The sequence below is a fragment of the Amia ocellicauda genome, chromosome 21, assembly GCF_036373705.1.
Source record: "Amia ocellicauda isolate fAmiCal2 chromosome 21, fAmiCal2.hap1, whole genome shotgun sequence".
NCBI classification, from domain to species: domain Eukaryota; kingdom Metazoa; phylum Chordata; class Actinopteri; order Amiiformes; family Amiidae; genus Amia; species Amia ocellicauda.
In genome coordinates this window covers 6285811-6313507 of record NC_089870.1, presented here as the reverse complement: position 1 = coordinate 6313507, position 27697 = coordinate 6285811, and the positions used below count along the sequence as shown (strand labels likewise).

Genomic DNA, 27697 nt, shown 5'->3' with positions numbered 1-27697 from the left:
GATACTGATTGGCAAAATCATTGTTAACTGGTGGTTTATTACATTGGATACAATTTCAAAAGCGAGAAGATTAGTTAGTGAAGCAAAGTTTCTCCTCGCCCTGGAAGTGCTCAGCTAAAACAATGACTTGAGAGACAAGTGTTTCCACTAAATTACAGCCTGCCCTCAACCTGCATCCATGTCATCAAGTGAACTTTACTCTTTCTCTCAATATCTTATAACAAGCCTCAATATTCATCTGACATCAAGTGAACACCCAGCATCTTTAATAACAAGTATGCAAAATATTATGCTGGGCACCTGGAACTAAATCCCTCTGAAAAGTAGGCTTTCAGAGAAAAAGGTGTATAAAAAAAAGCCAGTAACATATTCTCAGTGTGAAGAATACACGAATTCAGGCAACAACCTCAGAGATTAAAATAATAATGGGTTTACATCTCTCAAATGCATTTATATAATTAGATCCATGAAAATCAGAATGGCAGTGACTCGAGGAGCTGGATGATTGCGATGCAGAAGTCAGTCCCGGTGAGTGCTGAATAATCGTGCAGAGTCACTGCCTCCCACTGATTCCAGGCATTTTCAGATTTGATTACGTAATGCATCACGCCTCTTTCCAATGTGAAGCAAACCGGCCTTTCGCTGGCTTTTCCTGGTTCGAATCCACCCACGTCACAGCAAGAGTGATGTGGGATGAGGGTTCGGAGAGCTGACCAGATACAGCCAGATCAGCCTGCTATTTTTAACAATGACGGAAACATTCTGGTGTAAGGTTGTGTGTGTGCCGATTTCCACATATAAACGTGCTGTGTACATACATACATACATACATACATGATGCTAATACCAAAGTATGATCGCTATTCTGCAACACTGGCATGATTGATGTGGTTATATCTAGTTCAAAAACAGGAGAAAGGGCAGGTTAGACAGCTCTTTTCTCTTTGACACTTTGACTGATGTTTGTTAAAGTGAGAAGCGCTACGTTCGGGATCACAGTTTCAGCTATGGATGCAGGAGTAGACAAAGAAACAGCACAGTGGTTTTGGGATGAAAGGATGACAGACAGGGCAGGTACAGATGGCACTGCCACAGAAATTAGAAAGTGTGAAGGGAATCGAGGAACGCCTGAATGCAAGTGTTTGTATTTGAAAACAGAGGCAAGGCACTAAACAAAAAGGTGTTCATTATATCCTCTCACCAGCAAATACAATCTGCAGCTCCTGTCTGTATTCAATACTGAGTGAACGCTTGCATACAGAACAAAGGGAAAGCAGAGGGCTATTGTAAATATATATCTGACAAGTCTTATTAGAGGGGGGAAATAAATGCCTCGTGACGGCACATGTTTTAAAAATCAGACGCCAGAAGTTCAAGTCTGAAGGCGTAAAGCACGGAAAAAAGAGTTGAAGTCAAAATAATATACAAACGAAGACTGAAAGGTCTTTTTTTCTTTTTTTATTTCATGACCACGTTTTACTGTGACTAACACCACCACAAGCTCTGAAAGGAAGGTGTTTTCAGGCTGAGTGACAGTTCTCAAGAAACACACTGATGAGTGAGAAAAGAAATGAAGAGAAAAACACAAAAAAACACAAAAAAACATGAACGTTATTTAAAGAAATTGGTCCAGACGGGGGTTAAGAAAGGAAGAAAAAAGAAAAACGGCTATTGTAGGTGTCAATCATCCTAATATTTCGATTTCTAATAAATATATAGACTAGTCCATATATATAGGCAAGTCTCTTTTTCCTTAAATTAAAGTGCTTTTCAGAAAGATACTGTGTGTATTTATTATTTTAAATATGTGTGTTCTTCAGAAAAGCTGCCTCCACACTGATATGGGAACGTCAGGTTAAGCAGTCCCCCCCCAAATCTTCTGTGTTCTCCATTCATCACTTACTTTGCATTCCTAATCTGTGGTGTATGTGGCCTGGAATGGAAACCACTGAACTCTGGTATTTTAAACAAAACAATTCAGTGACAACAAGTGCTGTAATTGATGCAGTGTCCAAGACCAACAAGCTGCCACTGATTGCAACAGATCCGTGAGGCACGCACGCTTGCATGCCAGCCGTAGGACTGTATCTGTATCCTACAAATAGGGAATTCAGCCCTTATACCAGTGCAGTAATCAGTGTGGTATACACTTTACTATTCTACCAGAGGTTATGTTCTATGTTATACGCTTTCGATGACTGATGGATTTTGGAATTAGAAGAAGTTAAAAAGCAAATTGGTACTTTATGGAAAAAATAAATTAAAAGAAAAAAAAAGCATGAAGGAATAGTTGAGGACCCTTATTGCATCAGTCATAGCCTTAATATTTCCTCTAAACTAACTGCAAGTGTAAATCTTTGATTCTTCCAGATGTTTTGGGGATTACCCTATTGAAAAGAACAGGGGCTGCACACGGAAGACGCTAAACACACTTTGAACTCTGTCCTGAACAATCTGGCGAGCGAAGGAGTGACTGCAATCGTGTCAGATAGGAACAGGATGTCAGCAGCTGTCAGAGCTATCCTGCGGCCCTAACTCGAAACTGAGAAACTGGAACAATCCGCAGAGTGCACCAGCTCTAGACAGCAGTCTCAAATATAATTACATACTTTTGCTTTCACTTCAAGTGGTTGAAGAAGCCATTTTCACATGGGAGGGGTTGTCAACTGCTATCGCCCGCTGCTTGACATGAAGTGATGCATGATGGGTGTCTCTTATGTTTATGGTAACCACGAACACACACCTCCACTTTGGCAACCGCTGTTTCAGCATTAATTTATTTATACTATTATAATAGCACTAAAGAGCAGTGCACAGTGCACAATGAAACAGAGGGCAGGCCGAACACACAATGCACAGTTACGTTTGCATCTGTTCATTCATTTTTAATTAAAAAGGCTGTGACATCTTAGATGCACACTAATGGAAGAATGACATATCAGTTCTATTTAGATTGTAGGTGCTACAACTTTTACAGTAGTAATAGAAGCTCTTGGCACACGCAATCCTTATTTGCCATTATGAAAATAAAGGGCTAGAGCAACACAAAAGCAGCCGAGAACGATGTTAATTTATATTTTATTGCATACAGTTCTAGAACTCTAAAATGAACATACAGGACTGAAAATTCAGCAGATAAAATTGTATGTCTAAAGAGCACAGTTTGCAACAAGATGCTAGCAAATAAACTCCTCACACGCAGGTTCTTAGTGATCTGCATAACTTGAAAGGTGGTTACCTGCACAAACTATCAAAGATGCAAAGCGGAGGTGGGTAAGTATTTGAGAAAAACTTTGGTAATTTGCCAGGTGTCTGAAGACGGGGTGAATTTAATTCATGACCAGACAAAATATTTGAAAGATTTGAAATATGGGGTAAACGAATTAACAGCTCATACGCAGGACAGGATACCGATTGGCAGTGGCAGTTCTGCTGACATAAAGCTTAGCATTCCAGATTAATCTGAGCAATGTCACCTGCCAGGAGGCCTGCAGTTTAAAACGACGGGAACCAGGACTCAAATACTGTGCTCCAACTGGGTCCATCTTGTTGTTTTATTTATGTCACAACCTGTGTTTAAAATCCTTTGGCACCGTCTGGTAAGATTTACTCTAGGTCTTAAACACAATGTACCTAAGGTTTGGAAAACAGGTAGCAATAAAAGAAACAAGATTACCAAACTGGAGAGGCTACACTAATAGAGTGATGCTCCTTACACAAAAGTCCTTCCATGCCGATTGTAAGCATCAATTTAGCCATGTCACTGGTCAAACAGACCTTAAAGGGGTAGAAGCTATTCTACACCACAAAATGTTGAGCAAATATACACAAGTGGCTGGTTGCATCGCAAGTATGGGACTATGCCATTATTTGTTCAGGTTCCCTGGAAAAGGAAGTGAGGAGAGACCTGCTCACCACTTCAGCTCCCTGTCTGACAAGTTTGCAGGAAGGCAAGTGTGTAAAAAAAAGCACAAGATAAGCGTTTGACATGCGATTCTCTGCAGCGCCGAACATGTGAAAAATACTGGGCAGGCCTGTGAGACCCGACAGACGAGTTCTAAGTATGCCCTCCCTGGATCTAGCCGAGGTAAAGCTCTGTGGGGATTCATTCAATAATGTCCCAGCAATTTCAATCAGAAAAATGGAGGATCATTTTAAAAAAATGCTCCAAACCTTGCATGCGGTTCTCTATCCTGTGGATCAATTCATATGACTTGCAGCGGTCCAGCAGGGTCCTTATGGCAGGCAGGGGGTCAAGGACGATGGTCTCTGGGTGGGCTTCAATGTAGTCCTGTAGGGGGACACAGGAAGATATCAGAAGAATGGAAAGGCTTCCTTTCATATCATTTCAGTCTTCCAAACATAAACAGAACAGAACAATAAAATGTAATAAAAACAATGATATATAAAAGGGACAAGGTAAAAAGTCAACTGCACACTGATATTTACAGCCTAGTTTATGTGATCAAGTAATTTTTTTTAAGATGCAGTAGGTGGAATCAACACATTATACCCAAACCCCTTCAAAAGGAGTTTATTTAATTGGCCGCTTTAGGCCTTTGAAATGACTTCACAAGCAACCTCTTATTTGGCCTGATCTGTAAACCATGCCAACATTTTCAGTTCATGCTTTGTTCCCCCTCCTCCTTTTAACACCCAGATTTAGGATGGCTGATTGTTAATTAATCGACCCGTGTAACAGCACCGGATATTTTCCAATCCTCAGAGATCATTTCATCTGACACTTCAAGCCAAGACCGCACACATTTTATTTTTAAATGGGATGCTATTTTGTAGGCTTCTTTTCTACACCAGGACAATTGATTTGTCTTTGAAGCCTATATTGCATATAATAGGCATTAGAGAGAAGGCTTTCTTTATTTAGAAATCCCCAGCCAAGCTAATGTAATGCAGTGTTTGCAACTTCACAAGATACTTAAATGTTGAGCTGGTTAAAGAAGGCACTCAGAGGTTGTAGCTTGGAGAAACAGTCGAGATAACAAAGTCCAAAGAAAACAATAAAACCTTGACTTGGAAATGTTGAAGGTTCTCATTTTTCCCGTTCCTGAAAATGTGGTGAATGAGTGCGAACGAGTTTTTGGTCCCCTGTGTTTGACAATACCTGCTCTCTGTTTGTGTGCACACAGACCTTTTCCAAAATATAAAGCAATGACGATCTCAGGACTGGTCTGATCTACCATTAAAACAAGTTCTATTCCACACCATTCTCCCCTGCTCCACCCCCGGCTTCATATTCAAGCTTCTTCTAAAGGTTTGGTTTGCTAACGCGATGTTTAGAGATAAAACAGACTTTTCCTATCATTAAACACAAAACCCAAACATGCGTGTCCTGATTGTGCAAGCACAACTCGCGCTCCTACTGACGGTGTGTGAATCAACACCATTTAGTGAGTAAAATCTCTATTATTGTTTTTCTTTTCCCTTCTATAATCGCCCACCTTGTCTGAGCTGTGGGGGAAGAGTGCCAAACTCACAAGCCCGGTGACAATATGTCATTCACGTACACTAACCGCCTCCGTTTCGGTAAGGTTTGACAATACATCATCCACGTTCACAGAAACCACCCCCATTCTCAAACCCCACAGAGAATCCATCCCTCAATCATTGGCTCAGGTCACAGGAAGCACCACGGGATGCTACTCTGAGACAACCCAGTCAAATCAAGTGCAACTAGACAAATACAAGAAGCTAATGTAGGCTGTTGCCTTGTGTTAAATAACTAACTAACTAACTAAATAAATAAACACAACTGTCTCATTTAAAGCACAAACGCTTGTGATCTGGAAGCAAGGAAAAAACTCACAGCTTAATGAGGACAAAAAAAAGTAATTCAGTATTCCCTTGTAATTGGTTTCAGAGCCCCCTCGTTCCTCCATAACTCTCTACTCTTAATTGAGCCATGAAATGTTAAATAGTGACATTACGATACTTTGAAGATTAAAGCGCAATAAAGGTAATGACAAGAGCTCTGCAGTACCATTCAGCGAGGAGGAAACCGCAGTCAGGGAGAGACAGCAGATGGAAATCATACTACACTGCGACATTTATGTCTTTCAAAGAATATTGCTGCCAACATTTCTTAATTATTTTTATTATTAATGCCAGTGTTGTTGCCGTAGGATAAAAATATCATTTAATTGTATTTCTCTTATAATATACTTATATATACCTATCTATCTGTCTATTCCATTTAATGAGAACATACTCCAATCATAAAATCTTTGCTCCCTCCTCTTCGGTCTGCCCCCAGATAATCCTGTGGTTTATGAGATTGGAGTATACTGTTCCTAAGGCAACCCCTCGCACACACCCATACAAACACACACACGCGCACGCGCACAAACACACGCACACCACATTCTCTCATGTCACAGCTAGCGCTCTTCTCACACATATCCAGCACAACCCTTGTACGTCACATGAGCTGGAGCCTGTGAAAATGATTCCCTCTGCACGTGACTCACATGACATGACGTCCGGGTCGCCGTGTGACCGTGAGGGCATGAGATAGCCCGAGCATGGATTTACAACGTCCAGTGTAAATGAAAAATAACGTCCAAAGCAGAGCCACTGACGCAGATTCTGTAGCGAGGGCCTTTAACATCTGTATTAAAAGGAGGTACAGAAGCAGAGAACTCAAGTGGGCTCCTAACACAGCAGAATTTGAAGACCAAAAGCACTTTGCACAGTTCATTTGGTCAAGCCCCCGGAGTCACATTACTCTCAGTAATACAACCAATGAAAACAAATAGAGCTCGGCAATTTAATGGACATATGTATAATTGGAGAGTGTGAGGGAACTGAACCTTTTCTCCCTGGAACAGAGGAGACTACGTGGGGACTTGATTCAAGTCTTCAAAATCATGAAAGGCATCGACTACATCAAACCAGAGGAGCTTTTCCAGGGACACACGCACCCGGGGACACAAATGGAAATTGGGCTTCAAGGCATTCAAGATGGAAAACACGAGACATTTCTTCACACAGAGAGGCGTCACAATCTAAACAAACTCCCCAGCGATGTGGTTGCCGCTGAAAATTTGGGAACATTTAAAAATAGACTGGATAGGATCCTTGGATCACTAATTCAATGTTTTATATGACACCTTTTTATCTCAGTAATACAGATCCCTTTAGAAATTTCCCACAGCCAGCACAGTTTCAACAAGTCACTCAATCAATTACTAATTCTGCATTGAATAAATGGTTTCTTTAATGCTACATTGTAGGGATGGTCAACCTGTTCTGTGACAAAATTAAGGCTAAAGGTAAAATGTCCTAAGGACTGCAAAAAAAAGAAACAAGAACTGAAGTGAGGGTAGGATGCATTTTGTTTCCCCATATATACATATTGAAGATCACAAATATTAATGAAATGTTTTTTAGAAATGCTTAATATGCATTTGCACTGACAACACACATTAAGAAATAAAAATAAAACTTCAGAGTGAAATTGAAGGTGGCTGAATCGGTAAATTGAATATTGCGTGTGCTTAGCAGGGGAAATACATTTTTGGGGTGCAACCAACCTTACTAAAAAGGTTCAAGTGTAAAGCAGAAGACAAATGTATAGCAAGTGGAACTATAGGGTCAATTCTGAAGGCTCAGGTTATAAACCAGCAGCAGTGGGATAACTGCACTGTTTAGCAATATCTTCAGGGATGGGGTGGCTAATTCTATGAAACTGACCTCACGTTGCATACTGATGCAATCCCAAACAAAGCTTTATTTATTGCATGCATGAGAATAAAGCCATGGCTTGAATTCTGGACTCTCATAAACCCCTGTCAAAATGAAAAGAGCACAGTTCCACATTACCACAGCTGATGGAGAACACAACCAAAAAAAAAAAGAAAAGATACTGAGGTAGCACACTGCCTAAACATTGACTTTTGGAGTAAAGTAGATGAGGGGAGACTTTGTTATGACAGGTTCATTGGGAATATAATATAACAGGCATATTACAAAAGCATTCACACAGAAAACTACTAAAATACACCCTTCTCTCTCTCATTATGCTTTAGCTATAAATACATTTTTAAATTAAATTCTAGAATGCAACTAAATGGGTGATGCAGTGAGACACCATTCTTTCTTAAACATATGTGACACGCCATAAACAAACCTAAATAAATACAAATAAATCAACCACATGCTGCTATTGTGTTGATTTGAAGCAGAGTTTGGGAGAATGCATTTCATAATAGCACGGCCCACAATTTCAGCCCGAAACGGGAGGATGAAAGAATTTCAGTATGAACCTCTGCTACAGTCTGTTGCCAAATGCTGCAAACTGAGGCGCAAACAAGAAGCAGAAGAAAAGGGAGAATCCATGAATTGCTCAAGTCTCACACACCATTTGAATGGGAGTGGGCAGCAGCTTTGCGGGTTAAACACTGCTGCTGGAATGCTGCCTGTGAGCCGATGAGCAAGAGCTTAAGCCACAAGTTGGTTGAGCATGAGACTCCTTTGTTTTGCTTCTCGGTGCGGTATTTTCCGTAAACGAGCGCCCTTGGCGAAAAGCGGTCCAAGTCCTAAAACCGCTGTCACAGTTGGTATTAATTAGTGAGCGAGAGCCCAGCTATGCGTGAAAGACAACAACCTGGTAACCCTCTCCATGTTAGGGATACTCACAAATGTAGGCCCGACAAGGAGACTTGTGGCGAATATTGCTTAGCACTCCAGCAAAGAACGAAAGGATATTGAACAGGGATGAAGCATGACAACGTGAAAATAAAGCAGTCAAATAAAGATGTGCTTGCCTGTTACAGAAGTTGTAAGATACCTTTTGTTTTGGCTGCAGAAAAAAAATATTCTGTAGCATACAATTACACTACAGGTATTATTGATGGACAAGGAAAATACTGGATATTCCTCTTTTTGCATGTAAGCTTATTTTTCCTCAGTGATGTTATTGTCAAGTGGTGATTTGAGCCAGCACAGAAAATCATCGGGACAAGTATATGCAACACTACTAATCGAACACAAATACAATTAGCTTCGCAGGAAACTGGAAACCAGGTTACACAGGTCTGTACACACTGCTGTGTTTGTGGTTTAATTTCATTTTGTTTCCTTTCCTTCAGTGTTTGTGCCAACCTCTCTTTGCGAGACTAAACAGGGCAAACTGAGTCTGACCTTTAACAAAGGAGCCTGGTTTACGCAGAGTCATGTTCCTGAACGTACGTTTACCAGGTGTAAATATTTGAACTAATTAAAAATAATTAAGAAGAAAAAAAAAAATGCAGCCAAGATCGAGCCAAAGTCGGCTATAGTCAGTGTTCCTGTATCTTTCTTGAGCTATTTGTCACAGCAAAACTGATTATTCTTTATATGAGGCAGACACTCCATAGAAACCAGCAGATTACTTTCAACTACAATTGTATGTGTATTTCGTTTATTTCCTCTAAACACGGTATTCGAATTGGATATCACCACTGCAGTGTGCTTTGCTGCACGTTTGTATAGTTGGGGCGGGGTTATGCCTTGGTGCCAGTACTTGAGCTTGGGACGCTGCCCTAGCAACCAGAGGGACGGGCAAGACCTACCTGGACGCTCTGGACAAGCAGCAGGGACTGCGTGTCGTTTTGGTCCGCCTCCAGAATCAAGTCCGTCAGCTTGTGGATGATGACGTCCAGAGGGCCCTGCTCCTCTAGGGGTTTCGTCAGGTCCAGCTGAGGAGAGAAGGAGGACAGCAGCTGACCAATTGCCCAAATACTGTATTACTCCCAAAACGAAAATGCTTCCTGTAATAGACTGCTCCCTACCCCCAACCTAGCTCTTGAATAAAGCCCAGTTGATGTGCCAAGGTTCCCAAAAGGTTTGCGGTCTGAAATACACACATTAAGCCGAAAGCACTTCAATGAACACCTCTGTAATGTTTGTTTTGGGTTGCTTCACTTTTATTATTGATCTCAGTCAAATAATACTTGGGACTGTAGGGAGCCGAGCTGTGATTTGGGACTAAGACGCGGCCCTGTGTGGCGCTGAATTGTAGCAGAAGGGGTAAAGCGTCTGAGTCTGGGAGCTAGAGGCAGCTGGAGGGCAACCGGAGCCAGCGCACAGCAGAAGATGCGTCTCCCACTGCGCTCGACAAAGGGATGGGTGAGAGCCAGCCAAATGCACTTCCTGATGGAAGCAGGCGAGCAGATAACAAGGAGCTATTCTGAGACGGGAACAGCAGCAGCGAACGACAAGCATTCTTACAAAGAGGGGGTGGGTATGTTGCCTTCCAGAAACAAGGAAAGAAAACACCACGTAGAAGTCGCCTAGAAAATGAAAATGCAAAATTAATCTGTCTCTAGGAAACTGACCGTGGTAGAAAATAGGAGATGGAAAAAAAGCCAATGTTAGTCAGCTGTGGTTGTCAGTTGACTGGGAATCGATGCCAAGTGGTTCAATGTCTAATGGTGTTAGTTTGGGGAAAGTACCTGGGGTTTCTTGGCATTCTGTACACCAATACAACATCACTGTAGAATATGTAATGACTCAAAAGTGATCTATATGGATGGATGGATGGATTTCGAAAAACAATTCAATTATTTACATTTTAAAACAAGAATGAAAGGAAGTAAATAGACAAACAAACAAACAAACGAAAAACAGTTTTGTACTGATAACACTGACTACATTAGTCAAATCCTGTACAACAACATAACTGATTTGCTGCCTGGGCGGTTTTCCACACCCTGTCTGAAATAGTGGAGTTAAGTGGTTTTATGGTGATCAAATGATCAGTAACAAATGATAATAACTACACATTTGAGCTAAATGGCTTTTTAAATATTACGCACTCCATATTTAACCGTGCATCTGCCTTTGTTACTCAGTGATAGTTTAACACAAACATTATACAAAATTAATCAAGCAATTGATAACTTCCTACAGCCTCAAATGTGGGAAAAACAGTAGTGAACTACATGATTTTACACATTAACCAGGCATTGTTATCTATTAATCATCATCTTTGGGAGGTAACCCCTGCACACAGAGCCACTCCTTCTCCGAGAATGCGAGGGGTATTAAGATTGGTTAATCAGCACCTAATGAGAAGAGATAAGACATTTTACTGCCATCTATGACAGTAAAAGAAGAAAAAAAAACACTTGACAGTGCAATCTTAAAGCTCACACAAGGTTTTACTGCCCATGTAATAACAAACTTCCTGTTACACCCTGGTGAAAATGAATGCGATTTCTCTGCTCATTTTGGGTTCCAAAATATTTCTGTGGGCTCTCAAAGAAATGCAATTTTCTAATTTGTCTCTGAAACGAGGTCGCTACGGAAGGGTGGTCCCGAAACATGCAAGTCAAAGCCAGGCCACCTTGCAACAAGAGAAGGAAACAGACTTCAGGCATAAACAAAAGACTGTCCTGTGGCCCCAGACTCGACACAATTTTGCTCCAGCTCTGAGTGAGTCCTCCCCTGTGTCGGGTTCAGTTAGGACCACAGGAGGGACCGGAGAGCCAGTCTGAGCCACTCTCTCACCCTTAGGACCTCGTTATCTCGCACACATAATTAAAACACTGCCTCGTTACCTCTCAGCCCAGTGAATATTAAAGTTCACCTTCAAACGAGGAAGGATTCAGTCCTTTTTGAAAGTAGTAGCAAAGATAACACAAATCCTTTCTATAACCTTTAAACACACCAAAGATATCTCTCTTAGCAAATGACTTTGAAAAACACTGTATGTGCCTTTTTAATAATTAAAAAAATCCTGTTGGGGGTATTTTTCAACAGTTTATGGGTTATTCTACAGTGTATTGCATAAGCAGTGCAAGAACACTTTAATAAACTCCACAAAGTCTCCTGTATGGATTCACACATCAATGTCACCTTCTTTTCCTCTGCTGTGGTATCGTCCATACGCTCAAACACAGACATAAAAACACAATACGGTTCCTTCATCGTGCACCCCCCCCCGGCTTTATTAAGCATTCTCTCTAATGTGCTTCAAATGACAAACTCTCAAAAGCGCAACCCCCATGTCTTCAAAACTAATTAATATCTTCATCCTATGAAACTTTTTACAGTTTATTTTCCTGCCATCTGGTAGCAGAGAGCTAGACGGCTCCAGCAACCTTTGGATCTGCTGGCTGACAACAGCTCTGAACGCCCACACAGTTTAACTCCCCTATCTCTACTCCCTTCTTCCATTTTTTTTTCTTCCTTCTTTCCCTTCAAGAAAATTAATGCTGCTAGCTTGCTATTATATACGCCTCTTCAACTGAATTTCATTCGGTACGCACACGCAGTCAGCAAAGTCTGAGGAGCAGGGGGAGAATATGATATGCAAAATATTGGATCAAGACAAACAGATTGTGCTTAGAAAATCAGAGACGTCAACTGTGCTTATTATAGTATACAAAAATAAAAAGAGCAAAAATATTAATAACACGTTGTAAGCCGTCATGAATTACAGTATTGGCACTCACTCTCAGCTCAAACCATTTTGTAAGTACATCTTTTTTCAGAAGAGCGCTTGGACATATCAGTGTCTGTATTTGATGTAGTTTGTGGTAATCTCTGTAATACCCTTGTGTCAGTTAATGGATTTGAAGTATTTTAAAATCAGACGCATACAAAAACAGTAAAACTAAATGGCACATTCTACACTTGGCAAGGGCCTCCTGTCGTACTGTAAACCATCAATATGATCATGAGATCACACACACTCCAAAATGAACCTTGTCTTCAAATATCCTCAACACTTTTCCACAGCCAAACGCTAGCTAGCCCTAGTCTGCTCAGTGGATTTCTTTCCATCCCACTCTCATGCAAAAGTTGAAATGTAGCAAAAGCTCAGCAAATCCCAACGCACCGAGACACCTGAACGAATTTCCTTTAAGGGAGAATTCACTTCCAGAAGAGAATGGGACGAGGCACAAATATCGCTTCTGAAACTCAGCCCTCAGAATTGACAATGTTGAGGTCCTGCCTTCCACTCCGTAGGACAATTTGTTGCTTTGCAAAATTATGAATTAAAAAAAAAAACTGCCTCTAACTCTGAGACTATTCAAGAAGAAAAAGACTGGGCATGGCCTCCTGGCCCTGAAATGTTACAAATCCCACGTTCAACCTCAGTGACAAATGCACTGAACATTAGTTCCAGTGACTGCCATGCAAATCCTAATCTCTTGCTTACACAGCAGAACATGCTGTCACCATATCAGCCACTTCTGGGCAATTCACACATCAGGAAAACATGAGTAGTTTTCAAAGTGCTTGAGCAGAAACCTGCCAATAGGAAACAGAAATAAAATAAAAACAACAACCCACCACTGTTAATACATCAGCTAAAGTATTAATGAGGTTGTTATTCAATCCTACATTCCAAAACATGGGGATTCACAATTGGTCTTGTCTTTGGGAGCAGCAAAATGTTTTTTCCCCGCCTTGAAGGCTTCTTTTTAGAAATTTAGATGGACTTCACCCGGAGAAAGTAAATTGAGCAAACTGCGCTCTGGTTTAGAAAGCCAAAATTCCTCTTTGTAGACGTTTCAGTCATTTCTACTAAACTTTTATCCACCCATCCATTTTCGAAACCGCTTATCCGGGTAAAGGTCACGTGGAAGCCGGAGCCGATCCCGGCAAGCATAGGGCGCAAGGCAGGAATACACCCAGGACGGGACGCCAGGCCATCGCTGGGCAACACACACACACACATACCTACAGGGCAATTTAGCATGGCTAATTACCTAACCTGCATGTCTTTGGACGGTGGGAGGAAACCGGAGTGCCCGGAGGAAACCCACACGGACACGGGGAGAAAATGCAAACTCCACACAGACTGGGGCTCGAACCTGGGACCCCTGGAGCTGTGAGGCAGCAGTGCTACTAAACTTTTATTTTTTATTCTAATCATCATTCTTCAGAGATTCCACTCTAGTTGTGGATGTTTAAACAACGACACCACTGAAGCTAAAGCAGTTGAAAACTCTTAAGTTAAAATAATAATAAATAAACAGTCAATGATACGAAAGATTAGATTTTTCCTGGTGAGTAATTGAAGCCTGGGGCCTATACCTCAGAGTGTAAAACCATAATCCCCCTCTGAATGAACAGTACAAAACACACTCTAATACACATAGTGCAAAACAGAGGAGAATAACAGTTTACTAATTATGTGGTCCTTCCGAAACTATATCTGGCTTTACTTTAGTCTGTCTAGAAATGGGTTTGAAGCCTTTGTGTTAAGCCCTTAAAAGAAAACAAAAAACATTTCATAAAGGACGGAAAAACAACTAAGAACTGAAATCAAACAGAAAATTGCAGTGTCAATACCTCACTTACAGTATTCACATTTACAGAACAAATCCTTATATCTTTGTAATTACTGCACACTTCCTGAAAGCTATTAACGGCAGAAGAAGCCATATATTCGGCGTGAGGAATGAAACAAAAGCACAAGTCTGTTTTGTTTTATTGTACCCACAGCAAAACAGCACGCAAGAGAAATTGATTTAATAAGCATGTTGATAGTCTTACACAGTGGACTATTTTTCTCCACCTCTTCACAAAGGTATTTCCTAGTTTCAGAGAACAGATTACATAAAAGAAACTGCAATCTGCCCTCATAAAAGAAAAAAGAAAGGAAAACTTCCAGTCACATGTACTCTTCTGAAATGCTCTTGAAAAGAGGTGGGCTAATTAGAATCTAATTAATCCACTGCCTGCCTAAAATCCCCATGAGCCTCTCGAGTAATTAGTCAAGATACTCCCTATAATATGTCAGCTGCTTGGTTCTGGATGCATATAACCGGACGAGAAGAAAGAGCCAACTACAGAAGCTCACACACAGATGGTTTGTTTTTTCTCCTCCTTGTCCTCCTCTTTGTGTTGGAGACCCAGCACTTAGAAATATTTCAAATACTCCCTCTGCCAACACGAACAAGATCTTTGGCCCAGCTGGGGGAGAGGAGGGGAGGGTCTGATAAAGCTGGATGCTCCCGCCAAAACCCCCACCCCTCTCCACCCCTCACCTCTCCTTCCTAGAGCCTGCATACAGTAAGCACCATTGCAGACTGAGGCCCAGAGGCAAACCTCTGACATGCACACAGAAACGTCATCTCCCCAACTTACTGTAACTTTCTCTTCTTGTGGAGCAACAACCACCAATGAAGCGCTTCACGAAAACCACACTGATGATTAATGTGTGACTTGTCTTTAGATCTCATTGATAAACATGGGAAACACACCTGGTTTATAAAGATATGTACATACACACATAAAAAAGTGAGCAAACAACATCAGTAGGATACAATTTAACATGACCAAAAAGTAGACGTGTAAATATTATAATACTAACCTGTTCTGTCACAGATCATATCCCAACAGGGTTAAGAACCCAAACAGCAGTTAAAGAGCCAAGCTGTTTAAAAATGCGCTCAGGCCGTGTAATTGCACATGGCTGAAGCCTCCATTTTACTTTCTTGTCTCTTTGTTTTGGCAATGAAATCTAACATGGCAATTTGTTTGCCCCTTGCTTCTTCGTTGTGTGTCGCAACGTGTTTACAAATGGGTAACCACTAAGTCAAGTCATACGGTGCGTCCAATTTGTACTTAAGCATGGCGAATTTAGGAACCTGCACTATAAACAGTCATTATCTCACAAAGAAATCTGACGTCTACACACGAGACGCAGGGTTAGAGGCACACAAAGCGAAGCGTTTGAGTTTGTCATAATCTGGGCACTGGCTTTCGGTTCAACACAATTTTCGGTACTACATTTCCAGACTGACGTTTGGCCTGTTGAACTTTTAGGGAAGTTGAGCTATTATTATTCGAGGAGCAATAAATCATACTAAACCAGCGAGCATTTTTAAATCAGAGTGGACTGTGAATATAATCCAAAGGCAGATTCAAAAATAAATCTGTACAACCACTGCACGAAAATAAATACCATTTGACGTCTTGCAGTCTCTGGGGATTTTTTTTTTTTTAAACTAAAAAACAAAACATTTTCTCCCAGCCGTAGAGTTTTTGCAGTTTCTGTCTGCGACCACAAAGTGTTCCTGAAAGGAGACTTTAGCGTCATAAAATGTTTTTAAGATGCTTACCGGAAAAACGCAAAACCGTATTTTGTTTAAATGTGATCGTTCTTTTACTTATTGTTTTAACTTTGATGAAAATTTAACTGACAAAGGTTTAACTGGGTGATTCTACTGGATATGTTGTTTTGCCAGTTCAAGCGATAAGTAGACTACAGGACACCAAAGAAACTGTTACAGCCACCAAATTAAATTTTAAATCTGACTGTGAAAAATGTCCAGCATGGATTTTATCATCTAAGACTGAGATATAAAGTGAACATAATGGAGGTACTTCTGAAGAAATAAATCAAAGACAGAGAAGCTCTTACAGTCTACACTGGGTTAGTGTAACTCTCAATCCCCACTCCACTTGACAAAAAGAAATCATTACTCAGACCTTTTCATAGCCTATTAAAAGATGCAGTTGGCTATTTTGTTGTGAAACAGTAAAGAACCATTGACAACTATACTGCATACTGCAAAACCATTGACCATTGTATTTTATATAATAATAACAACAATAAAACATTATTTAAAAAAAATGTTCAATAGATTAGCTTTGTTTTCATTTCCTTGGGTTTATAGTACTGTTTCTGATACAGATAGTCACAGAACAATTAAGGACAGCCACAGACTTTCATCATATTTTCTTATCATCATCACCAAAAGACAAAAACACATTCCTCTGTTTTGTAAGTAGCCTGTCCTTACATGTACAGTATGCAGGCAAACACTGGGGAGAACAGCTGCAAATGTACTCTAGGAACCAACGCACGCCAACCTGCCAGAAGATTATTTTCCACCGCCATGTCGGAGCAGATCAGAGGTCAGTTACAGTGGTAATGAAGCAAAACCCCAACTGAATTTAGATGGAGTCACACTCAATAACAGTGGGCACTCAAAGCAGGCCCAGTTTCCTTTATAAGCAATTCTTGGACTGATTCTGATGCCAAAGGGAGAATTGAGGTGAATCAAAACATTCCTGACCACATTTAATCTGAAATGCAAAAACAGCAACTGGAGGTTAAATGTGAAATCAACCAAAAAAAACAAAAAACAAAAATAAAACACTAAAATGCCATTTTATCTCTGGGCATATCCTATCTGAAGTGACATCATGCCTTTAAATCCCTGTGGAAGAAACTACTCTCCCCTCATGCGCTATTGACCAGGCCCGAGTGGTCTTATTGATTATGAAGACCGGAGTCTGTTAAAAGGGTTCACCATTTGAGCTCCACAAACAAAAGCAGGGATAGGCTGTCAATGAAAATCAATGTTCAAGTACTTTATGTAAGTGGTGCTGGTCATCTTCTCAAAGGCAGGGGTAGCACAAGGGGATGTGTGTGTCCAGGCCATTCTCAAACCATGCAACCGAGGCCGGGCAGAAACATTGTAGGTGGAGCAGCTGTTTTGGGGTGGGTGAAACATAGACTTCTTATCTCCTGTGCCGTTTTCAGCAAACTCTACAGTGGAATCACTTTCACTTGAGCTGAAACTTGCCATTTACCTCTCAGCCAGTGCCAGCAGCAGTCTGTTACATTCCATACTGTATCTGTTTCCTTTTTATTTCAATTTGAACTCGGAAGCCGTGTAGATGCTTCCCAAGTGGATCTGGAATCCCATCTGACCAAATAGTCCAGACACACAGGACAATAACGAGCTAAATAATGGTAACTGGAGAGGTCAGCAACTGAAGGGCATGTCTAGGCTTTCAAATAAAACACATTATTTTAAAAACCTTGGAGGTCCTAGTCTTTTCTTTAAAAGTAAAAACAAATATGAAGCCAGAGACTTTTTGGAGCAAGTTCATGAAATTCATCTCCTTCAATTTGTTTCCATTAGTAAAGTCTATTCCTTAAACAGCGTTATCTCCTGAGCTTGCTATCTAAATTGTATATCATCGCCTTATGATTTAAACGTTGCTACAGGGTGTCCCAAAGTGGTTCCCACAGAGACCACTGCAAACAGAACAGAGCATAAGAACAAATGACTGATAAAGTACCGGGAAGAGTTTCATAAATAATGACAATGAAGGCAGAGGAATGGGATGTGGGATGTGGGGAGGTTTTAATAAAACCTTCTTGAACTCTTGAAAGAGACCTGTTGTTCTTTGGCATCCGGGAGTCCAACTCGACACACGAACATTTCCCAAACTACAAACGGGAGAAAAGAAAACTGAATAAAAGAACACACTACCATTTGAGATTTGGTAAAAACAAGACTGTATCCAACAAGCCTGCCTTTGACACACCAGCTAATCTTGTATAAAAACATACATTTGTCTCAAATTCAACCAAAAAAAGATAAGAAACACATAAAAGTAGATTAATATTCCAGTGAGAGAAAAGCAGGACAGTTGAAAGGCCATATGATAGTTTTGCATGATATGATCACAAGGAAGAAAGAAAGAAAAACCCAGGGTCAAACCATTCTCAAACAGTACCTTACTTGATACATGTGTTTATTTACGCCTTTCTTCCATAGATTGTGGTTTAATTATTGACAAGTTAATTGTAGGTGCTGTGTACTTTGGTGATATTCTCTAAGGCTAAGTCTAATCACAGGCCGTTCCCACCCAAAGTGTCTGCTCTACTAAGTGTACAATGTTTGTCACATAGCTTCCAAAGGCAAAACGCACACCTAGTAAAATTATAGTTCTGTGCGACATTGTGTCCAGTTTTCTGCAGCATGTATGTCTAAACTAAGTGTGTTATTCACTTTGATTGTTTTTTTAGGATGGCTGACACAGAAGTAAAAGCAATTTTCTTTTTTTTCCCCCCCACCAAAAAATATTTACCTCTACATTACAAAGTCATACTGATAAAACCTCCATTTCTTTTTTCTTTATTTCTTTTCATTGTAGGTTTACAGCAGATTTGCAGTCATTTTCAATCGTTTCATTGGCGTAAACATATTTGTGACCTCTTCCTTCAATGTAACCTATAGTCGCCATATTGCCTTGTGAATGTATATACGATCTGCTTTTTTGATGGTGTGAATTGCACACTGTCTCTTCCATAGAGCCTTCAGAAATGATATAAATATAATTCCTGCAGGCCCATGATGTAATGAGAATGAAGAATGTTCTAGAAAATAAAGTTTTCTTTTGAATGAGTCCTTTGTTTTATGTATGTGTAACTTGAAAGATGAAGCAGTTTCTCATGAGGGTTTGCAGTGTTAAATATATATACACACACACACACACACATACATATACACACAGTGTGTCACACAGTGTGCCAGCGGGAAACCGAAGCTTTTCTTTTACTTGTACAAAAACTGGATGTGGAATTGTTTGTGTGTGTGTGTATGTTTTTTTGTTTTTAATCAATCTCAGAAACATGCTCACAGCGAGTCATAGTGAAAATGAAGGACAGTTTATGTGGCTGGGCTGAGGACATAAGGCAGAACAAAGCTGGAGCATAACCTTAAATTAGCAGACGAGAGTTTTCCTTTCGGAGCAGGTACTCGAGGTGTCGTAGTAGCAACTTGTTCCTTGTTGTTGTTCCTCCTCCTCTGGATCGCCAGAATTCTTAACTTCCATATAACAAGGCGTCAAAATCTAAATGTCCACCAGTTCCTAATGAAGGAATGTGCGAATGCAACAGGAATGACACCTGAATATGCCCTGGCCCTCCCCTGAGCTCTGATGTGGATCACATGTCTGGGCCTTAAACCCAACTCTAGTCTGTAATTCCATCCCTAACCCCAACTGTAACCCTCACCCTAACTAAATTGGGGTAAAGGAAACAAGTGCGGATGAGAGAATACACACCAAGCTTACTATATTTGTGGATTTCTTTCTTTCTTTGTTGAGATCTCGTACAGTTGCCTAAAATAAATAATTCTGAGTGAGGTTGGCGAACAGAAACGATCACGTTATGGGAAATTATGGAAAAGCATGAAGAGCTACTGAAGAGACCCATCTACCACACGCAATGTTTAGAAAGTCAATATTCTGCTTAAGCTTGCAATACCCTTTGCAGTTGGTTAATCTCTCATCTCTACATACATTAACATCGCTGAGATGGAATAACCCCCGATTCGATTTGAGAAGCGTGAGAACATGGGATTTGCTGTTGGCTTGCTCTCTCTCCACTGCACTGCGTCCCTCTCATATTATAATAGGAAGTGACAACTGTACAGGTCAACTTATATAATGGCGCGGAGACTCACACAATGGAGTCCATTGTCTTCATGAGAATAGAAGTGTCACAAGAGGCACTGCCTGGCACTGGGTCACATTTCTAATGCAACCAACAGAATAATGCATTTTATATATGCCTCAAGTGTATAGCATACATTTCAGTTGAGAGGGAGGGCACACTAAGTCAATTCATGAAAATATATCCAGAGCTATTCCATAATAAATGAGAGTTCATGACAACAAAAACAAGTGTAAAGGAGGTGGTGTAGTAGAGCAGTCACAAACACATGCAAGCACATCTGCAAGGCCTGAGGCAAATGCACTGTTTTAGGGTGGGAATGCAGGATTGAATGGGGCAGGGATATGTAAAAACCTTAACACCTGACTGTGACAAAGCACCCTCTCGAAGAAATCCTTAAAGCTCCATTCTAAAAGGATCCAAACACATCTTACATACTACAACTGACGTACCGACGCGAATACAGATGCCCTGGAAATTGCCCGTGTATTAAATACCCAAAGGCAAGTTTGCATTAATCAGGGTCATGGACTGTGAATTAAAATAAACTGCAGTCTTTCCAGGAGTTCCCTTGTCCACTCTTCGTAACATAGCGCTGCTTTTTTTGGGAATGTTCCCAGCACTTCTTTCCATTGGACTGTGTTCTAATCTCAGAAACTCCACAGAGAACTTAAAAAATTGCAGTACACAGAAAAGGAAGAAAAAACTGAACTCAAATAGCCTAAAAGGTAGCCTCTAGCTATTTATGAGCTGTGGAGAGGCACAGTACAGGCTTGGGCTGACATTTTCATAAACCTTATAAAAGGACATTTGGCAATCCCTGGAGAGGGGGCGACTCACTTTGGAGAGCGGACCCAACTATTATAAATGTCTACTATAGCGCCCGATGCTATAACCACGGCAAAGTGTAGTAAAGCAAAGTGAAATCAAGGTAGACATGGAGAGGAATAGGTATAGTGAACCCAGATCCAGTTCATGGGAGAAAAAAAGTAAAGATAGGGTATAACAACAGGAAACCAAGTGAAAATTGTCACATTCCTGTGTACATCGACTGTGGTAAGATTTCAATAGGGATGACAGCACAGCTATTAAATTAACTCTCAGGGGTGGGGGGGTTAGGAAACAGCAGGATCAATCCATCAACACTAGAAACCTTTCAACTGCTGTAGACCTGTCTTCACATCTCCTCTTTTCAGAACCACCCAAAAGAGCTGAAAGTTCTCAGCCTTTTCCCCAGAGGGCAATTTATAGCAAACTAGTTTTCTTTGGATGTTGCCTGGACTGACAGGAATGCAGAATGAGGTAACCTGTCAGTGGACAGCAGTTTCAACCCCCCCCCCCCCATCCCAGTCTTTTCAAAACAGAAACGCTGTAATTCCCCTTTCAGATATGTAGGAACTATATGGAATGCGTCTCAGCACCTGTTATCAGCCTCACTGTATACTTTACATGTTGGGTTATTCTGAAATTAAGATTTCACCGTTCTGCAACACATAGATAGTATTTCTGCATATACAACTTACTGATTTTTAGTTCGAGTCCAAATGGTAAACAAAAACGATGTTAGCATGCCTGGAAACCACGGAAAAGCACTTCCCCCAACCGCCCTATCAAATACTATATGCCATTTCCAAATTGTGTTTGGAAATTTATCAAGGGCATGGCGGTTCTACTAATTTGAACAAAATCAACATTGTGGGTAACCAGGTTCACATCTTTATTGTTCCTGGACCAGCTCATTCTTTGCACATGCGTCCAAGGCTGTTTCAAGGAATGAAAATGCACCAAAATATCAACAAAGGAAGAAAAACACCACGTTCAGTTACGCTTGGGTGAAATCTCGTTTCAGGGAGTAATACAGCATGAAGCTAAGAAAACACACCGAACAAAAAAGCACACTTCCTTATTTTCTCGAACAAATCAAAGCATTAATACACTGAGACATGTGGAAATACCAGAGAGCACACACAGCTTAGGCTGCTGCTCGTTGCAGTCCAGAAATTAGTTGTAATAACTAGAAACACCCTCAATAACTGCTATTAATGCGCTGTCAAATGATAAGATTAAAAAGTGTTAAAAAAAAGTCTGGCAGACGACTTTTAGCGGGGATGGTAAACAGTTTCAGCCATTCATGAGGAGCAAAGAACAAACTTTCAAAATGCATTAGTGTACATTGCCTTTCACATGGATTTACAGATATTGAATCTAATGGATATACTGAAAAGACCAGGCTAGCTCAGGTTAGGTTAGGTTGCAGGTTTGCAGAGTGAATAACTGGATAAAGTATTTTTAAAACATTATATTGCACAATAAAACCACTGTATAATATTCCGATTAAGAAACAGCTATAACCACAATTTGTTTGCTACTATTAACAGTTTCTTACTGGATCACTAAAAGCTTATGTTGAGGGTAAAATAATCAAAAACCAACTTCTAAATTCCATGAATACTGCTTTACTGTATTTCAGATGACTGGAGCCTTTTTTATTTTCTATTATTATCCTGAAGCAGTTCAATGTTTTTTCTTGGGGTTAAAGGGGGTGGAAATCATCCTTGTATAAATCCCTTGCTAAGGAACAAGTTGTTCCTTTTTTACATGGCATGTACTCCGATTGGGATCACGGCCCACAATGCAGCTGGAATTCCATCTAGCGGTGATGTCATTAGCAATCTCACTCTAAAGTACAGGCTGAATGGGCCAGGAGGATGGATCTCAGTATTAACGCTACACAACTACTTTCCAACTTTAACAGCGGGTGTTTTTCCTGTTAATTGTGCCCATAACGATACATTCCTAGGTCAGACAGCAACATTGTTTTTCATAAGGAACTTTGTAAAGAGTTATATCCTTTTAAATGGATCGAACAGGTAAAACAAACACTCAGTGCTTTTAACCACAAACTGTCCTCTCATTAAATGCATTAGCCCGATCTGAAGCTCAAAGTGCAAGCCCTTCCAGCCCTGACTGTGATATCAAAGGTTTTTTTTTCCAACACAGGAGGGTTAGAAACAGCTGCCCCTCACTTCCATCAAAGCGGCCTTGTCTGAAGAGGCTCCCAGCATTGAAGCCCATGCGGCGGCTCCGTCACTTGCGACCCGCGGGGGCGCTTCAGAAAAGAAAAAACAGCCTTGAAAAGGTCACAGTGGCACAGTTCTCAGCCGCCCAAATGCAGGCCTCTTCTACTTGAACCTGCGCAAAGCTCACAGCACTGACCAGCACCGTGCCCGACAAACACAGCAGCCCAGTACAAGAAAAAACTCTCGGATTGGATTCCATTCCTGACAACAGAAATCAACCGCATACCTTGATAAAGACCTCAAACATTACCCACTCTCTCCCTGGGATGCCGACTGACGCCAATTTAATTGATTGGCATTTATTTCAATCAAGCATATGTCAGTGAGACCGTTTAATATTAATTCCGTTTCCTCAAGTGGTCCAACTCTGGCTCAACGGTTGGGTTATAATGAAACCATTACATTTGCAATCACCACAAATTCAATTTGCACTTCAGCCGTCTACACAGCAACAAAATGATTTTCGAGGAGGAATTTCGAAAACGGTTTTCAATGTATTTTATAGGTCATTTGTCGGATCTGCCCATCATATCTTAGACTACTGTTCTCTGACGGAGATAGCGTGCAGTAAAGTGCAATTGTTCCCAGTTTCACAATACAGTGAAACTCAAATTGACAAGATGTGACAACAAATAGAGTTATTATATAAAAACATCCTGACAAAAAGACAAAGCAAAATGATGTGTCTATTTACTGCGGGGTAAAATTCCACAACACAAAGCAATATGTAACTGAACAGCTTTCTTTGTATTAAAGCCACTTTTTTAGGGCAATTACCTAACATTAATGAGAACATACCAGGGAGATTAAATGGGATGGGTGTTGTGATTGATAACATATAAACATTCTCACTCATCTATAGTGGGAAACCTTCCTTATACCAACAAAAGCAACCTTCGTAAAGATGGTTCACCGCCAATCAAAAAAACCCATTAGTCCAAGTTATATTGTTTCCTGTATAGATCTCAGCAATTACTTGTATTTTCCCCATAGTTTGTAAGGATGCTCTTAAAAAGCACTCACCTGCACCACTTCTATTCCTCTTTTCCTGTAGGGGGGAAAAAAAAGGGAAAGAGACCAATTAAAATCCAATCTTAGCTTCATATCCATCTCACACATCTATAAAACAGAATAGGGGGTGGTTACAGACTGAATCATTTTGAACACAGCTTTCTTTTCGAGACAGAACTGACAAATACTTGACTTGTAATATGTTTTAGAAATGGCATGTCTGTCAGACCAGGAGAGAAATGTAATGCAGTCAAAAACATTATGCCCAGTATGAGCACAGGTGCTGGGACCGATTGTAAATCGAATTTGTCTTGATGGTAAGAGGAATGTAGCATGCCTCCACAAAAGGTTACCGCGCTCTCGAAGGGCAGAGAAATGTCAGCGTCAGAACAGAGGGAGCACTTTCCCAGCCGTTCACAGGGCCCCTTTGTACATCTCAATGCAATCTTAAAGACCCAAACACAGGGAGTTCCATTCAATCGTAATATGCAGTGAAAAACACGTCTGATAGCTCTCCGATTACAAAATGAATAAACTGTGCCGATAAATCACATAGACTCTCTCGGATTATAACATAAGAAGTAACCATAAACAAAGTCCACTGGGCCCATCCTTACCGATTTATTTAATAGTATGTAATCGACAGCACTAGTATTGCTTTTTGCGTGAGAAAAGGAATAAGTACATTAATAACATGAATCATAAATATATAAAGATCGGGGCCTAGATGATACGTGAAACTTTTTGGCATGTTCCGTTCCTTCAGCTGTGTGTTGATGTTGTACAGTCAGCACCAAGAGAGAAAAAATTATGTATATTCTGACAAGGGCACTGCCTGTTGAATAGTCTCCAAGCCAGGCAGATTTTTCCAGAGACAACATCCACTTTAATAATTGCAACAAAGCTGATGGCATTTGCAGAAGCGCTGTGTCAGACCAAGAGAGCAGTAGTCTGGATGCAACTGCAAGTGAACAAACGACTGAACCTGAATTTACTTTCTCTGTGTCGAAACCCAGAGTAATTCTTCAAGAAAAGAAAGACAAAAAGGCTCACAAAACGTAGTGTGCAGTTTTATTAGACATCGTCCTTGCTAGTGTTAAGGTAAGCTTGTGCTAACCTCCATAGATTCTGGTGATGGCCTAGAGATAGGGACATCAAACGATACTGCAAAGCAAGGACATGCAGAGTTCATTCATTTGAAATCAAGTTTCACGGAATAAATAAGTCTGTGTTGCACTTAGCAGTCTAGCTTAGAAGAACTCTCCATTTGTCTTTTCCCGGTGGAATGTGTAGTTTCTGATCGCCGCACATCTTGGGAGAGAAGCTGCCAGATGTTATATAATAAGAAGAAAGCCAAAATTCAGTGTCAGTCAGCCCCCCACAGACACAGACACACACACACACACGCACACACTTCCAATTCGCAAAGCAGCTTTTTACACAGGAAATAAGGGATTGTTAGGCATATTCAGGCTGTAGGCTAGTGTTTAAGATGAGAGCTGATGGATATTTCCAACCAGCTGGTTACAGCAAGCACCCCCATCCTTCAATCCCCACCAGTGCTGCTCTCAGAACGTATCTGAATCTCTAACAATGTGATGTTATGTGACTTGATTCTTGCTTTTAGCTGTGTCTATTGCTCAACGTCAAGATTAATACACTTACTATTCAATGAACACCTAGAACTTTGTCAGATTGTCTCTAGCACCTAAACTACGTTGCTTCAGAAAGCAAGAAGGGGACAGACAGAGAGACAGCTATAGACTGAGAGAGAGAGAGAGAGATAGAGAGTGGGGAGAGACAGAAAGAGAGAGGGAGGGAAAACAGAACTCAAGGCTTTGGATGAAAACAGGTTGCTTAGTAACCCGAAACCTCAGTAGAATAAAAGCCTCTCTAGCTATTGTACAACAGGGTCTCCAAGTTAGAGACAGCAAACCCAGCCACACTATAGAGCGAGACCGAATGCCACCACCGTCCCTGCTTTACATGGTTCTAGTTTAATTTGACCAAAAACGTCCTGATCGGGACCCTGCCAAGTCTCATTCACATAATGCTGTTTTTTGTTCAGCAACATAAAGAGAAGAGCAAGAGCTGTAGCAACCGAGAAAGGGGGCTCTAATCACGTCTGGAAAACAGACTTTCTAATTACAAAGAAACAGAAGTCAGTTTTGTTTTTTCGCGCAGAATTAGAAAAGTGAGGCATCTCCTTAGAGAGAGGACGTAATGCCTGTCAAGTCTGCCATCTTTCGCGGGTTCTGTAGTGTACATTCACACAGATGCCTTGTTTTGAAATTTCTACATTTTTTTCCGAGAAGCAGAGAATGTCTGGAAGGCGGAGAAGTGGAAAACGGAAAGCAGACAGCGGAGTGGCGTCTCGGCTGGGGGATTCACTAGAATTCGACTGCGCAAAATCGAACTATCCAACCTCATTTAACCGAAGGTTGTGGACATAGTCAATATTATTTTTCCTGTTCACGGCATGTGGAATCTTTTTTTTTTTTACCGCTTATTCAGTCAGAATTCCTGATCAATCCTGGTATTGCCACAGCTTCACTCTAAATGGTACTGGAAGAAAAATAAATGTAAAAAACGGCAAAATCCAGCACACAAATTCAAAGGTGAGGGATGATTTTTAAAAGGTCCCGGGCAAGCACTATATTAGACTCTGTAACTCCTTTTTTGGTTTCCTTTCTTTCTTTCCCTTAAATATTGGCCTATTTGGTTATTGGAAGACTTAAAGATTGTGTTTTTCAAGGTGTTTTTATTCCCTGTAGTGTATACCACCTCAAAGTGAAGTTCTGCTTTGAGAAACAAATGTCCTCGCTGAAGCACACACTGTGCAAACCCTCTCTGTGGTCTGCTTTCTCTTCAGAGCACTCTATACAAAGCCTATCACTTCTGCTTTGGCTTCCTTACTTCCTGTGTAATGTTGCTCGTGAGGAGCGATGTGTAACACCAAAGAGAGGAAACTGCATCACATAAATCTCTCATATTTCTACGGGGTTGCCGTGACTGGCAGGGCCCAGTGTTCTCATACCAGACTAAACCTCAGGCCCAAAATTAATTTTCTCCCCCCAATCCCTGTACACCTTTCAAACTCTAAACCCTTCAGAGCGTTTTTAACAGTCAAAAGGGTTCAAGTGAACATCCACACTGATTAAATGCATTATTACTACAAGTGGTTTAGTCAGAAAATGGTGTGAACCACATGCATTTATGGTAATGCTACCCTCATTACTCTATAAGGACATGTTACATGGAAAACTAAATTCAGTATATGAAGGGCCAATCTGTCTGTCTAATGTTGTGGGAAATGCAAATGACATTTCCATTTGATCACTTCAACCAATTCAATCTCTTTTAAGCGGCGCATTGCATTCTCTTTACA

At 40.7% G+C, this 27697-nt stretch overlaps 1 protein-coding gene across 2 annotated transcripts in view; it reads right to left on the bottom strand.

The window, feature by feature from the left end:
- Positions 1-27697, bottom strand: part of itpk1a (inositol-tetrakisphosphate 1-kinase a) — a 61207-nt gene that overhangs the window by 21456 nt on the left and 12054 nt on the right. For both annotated transcript variants that reach the window (XM_066694901.1, XM_066694902.1), the window contains exons 3-5: positions 24322-24346; positions 9570-9695; positions 4174-4291 (exon numbers count right to left, since the gene is read on the bottom strand). In XM_066694901.1, coding sequence (XP_066550998.1) covers positions 4174-4291; positions 9570-9695; positions 24322-24346 — 269 coding nt within the window. The remainder of the gene's footprint in view (positions 1-4173; positions 4292-9569; positions 9696-24321; positions 24347-27697) is intronic.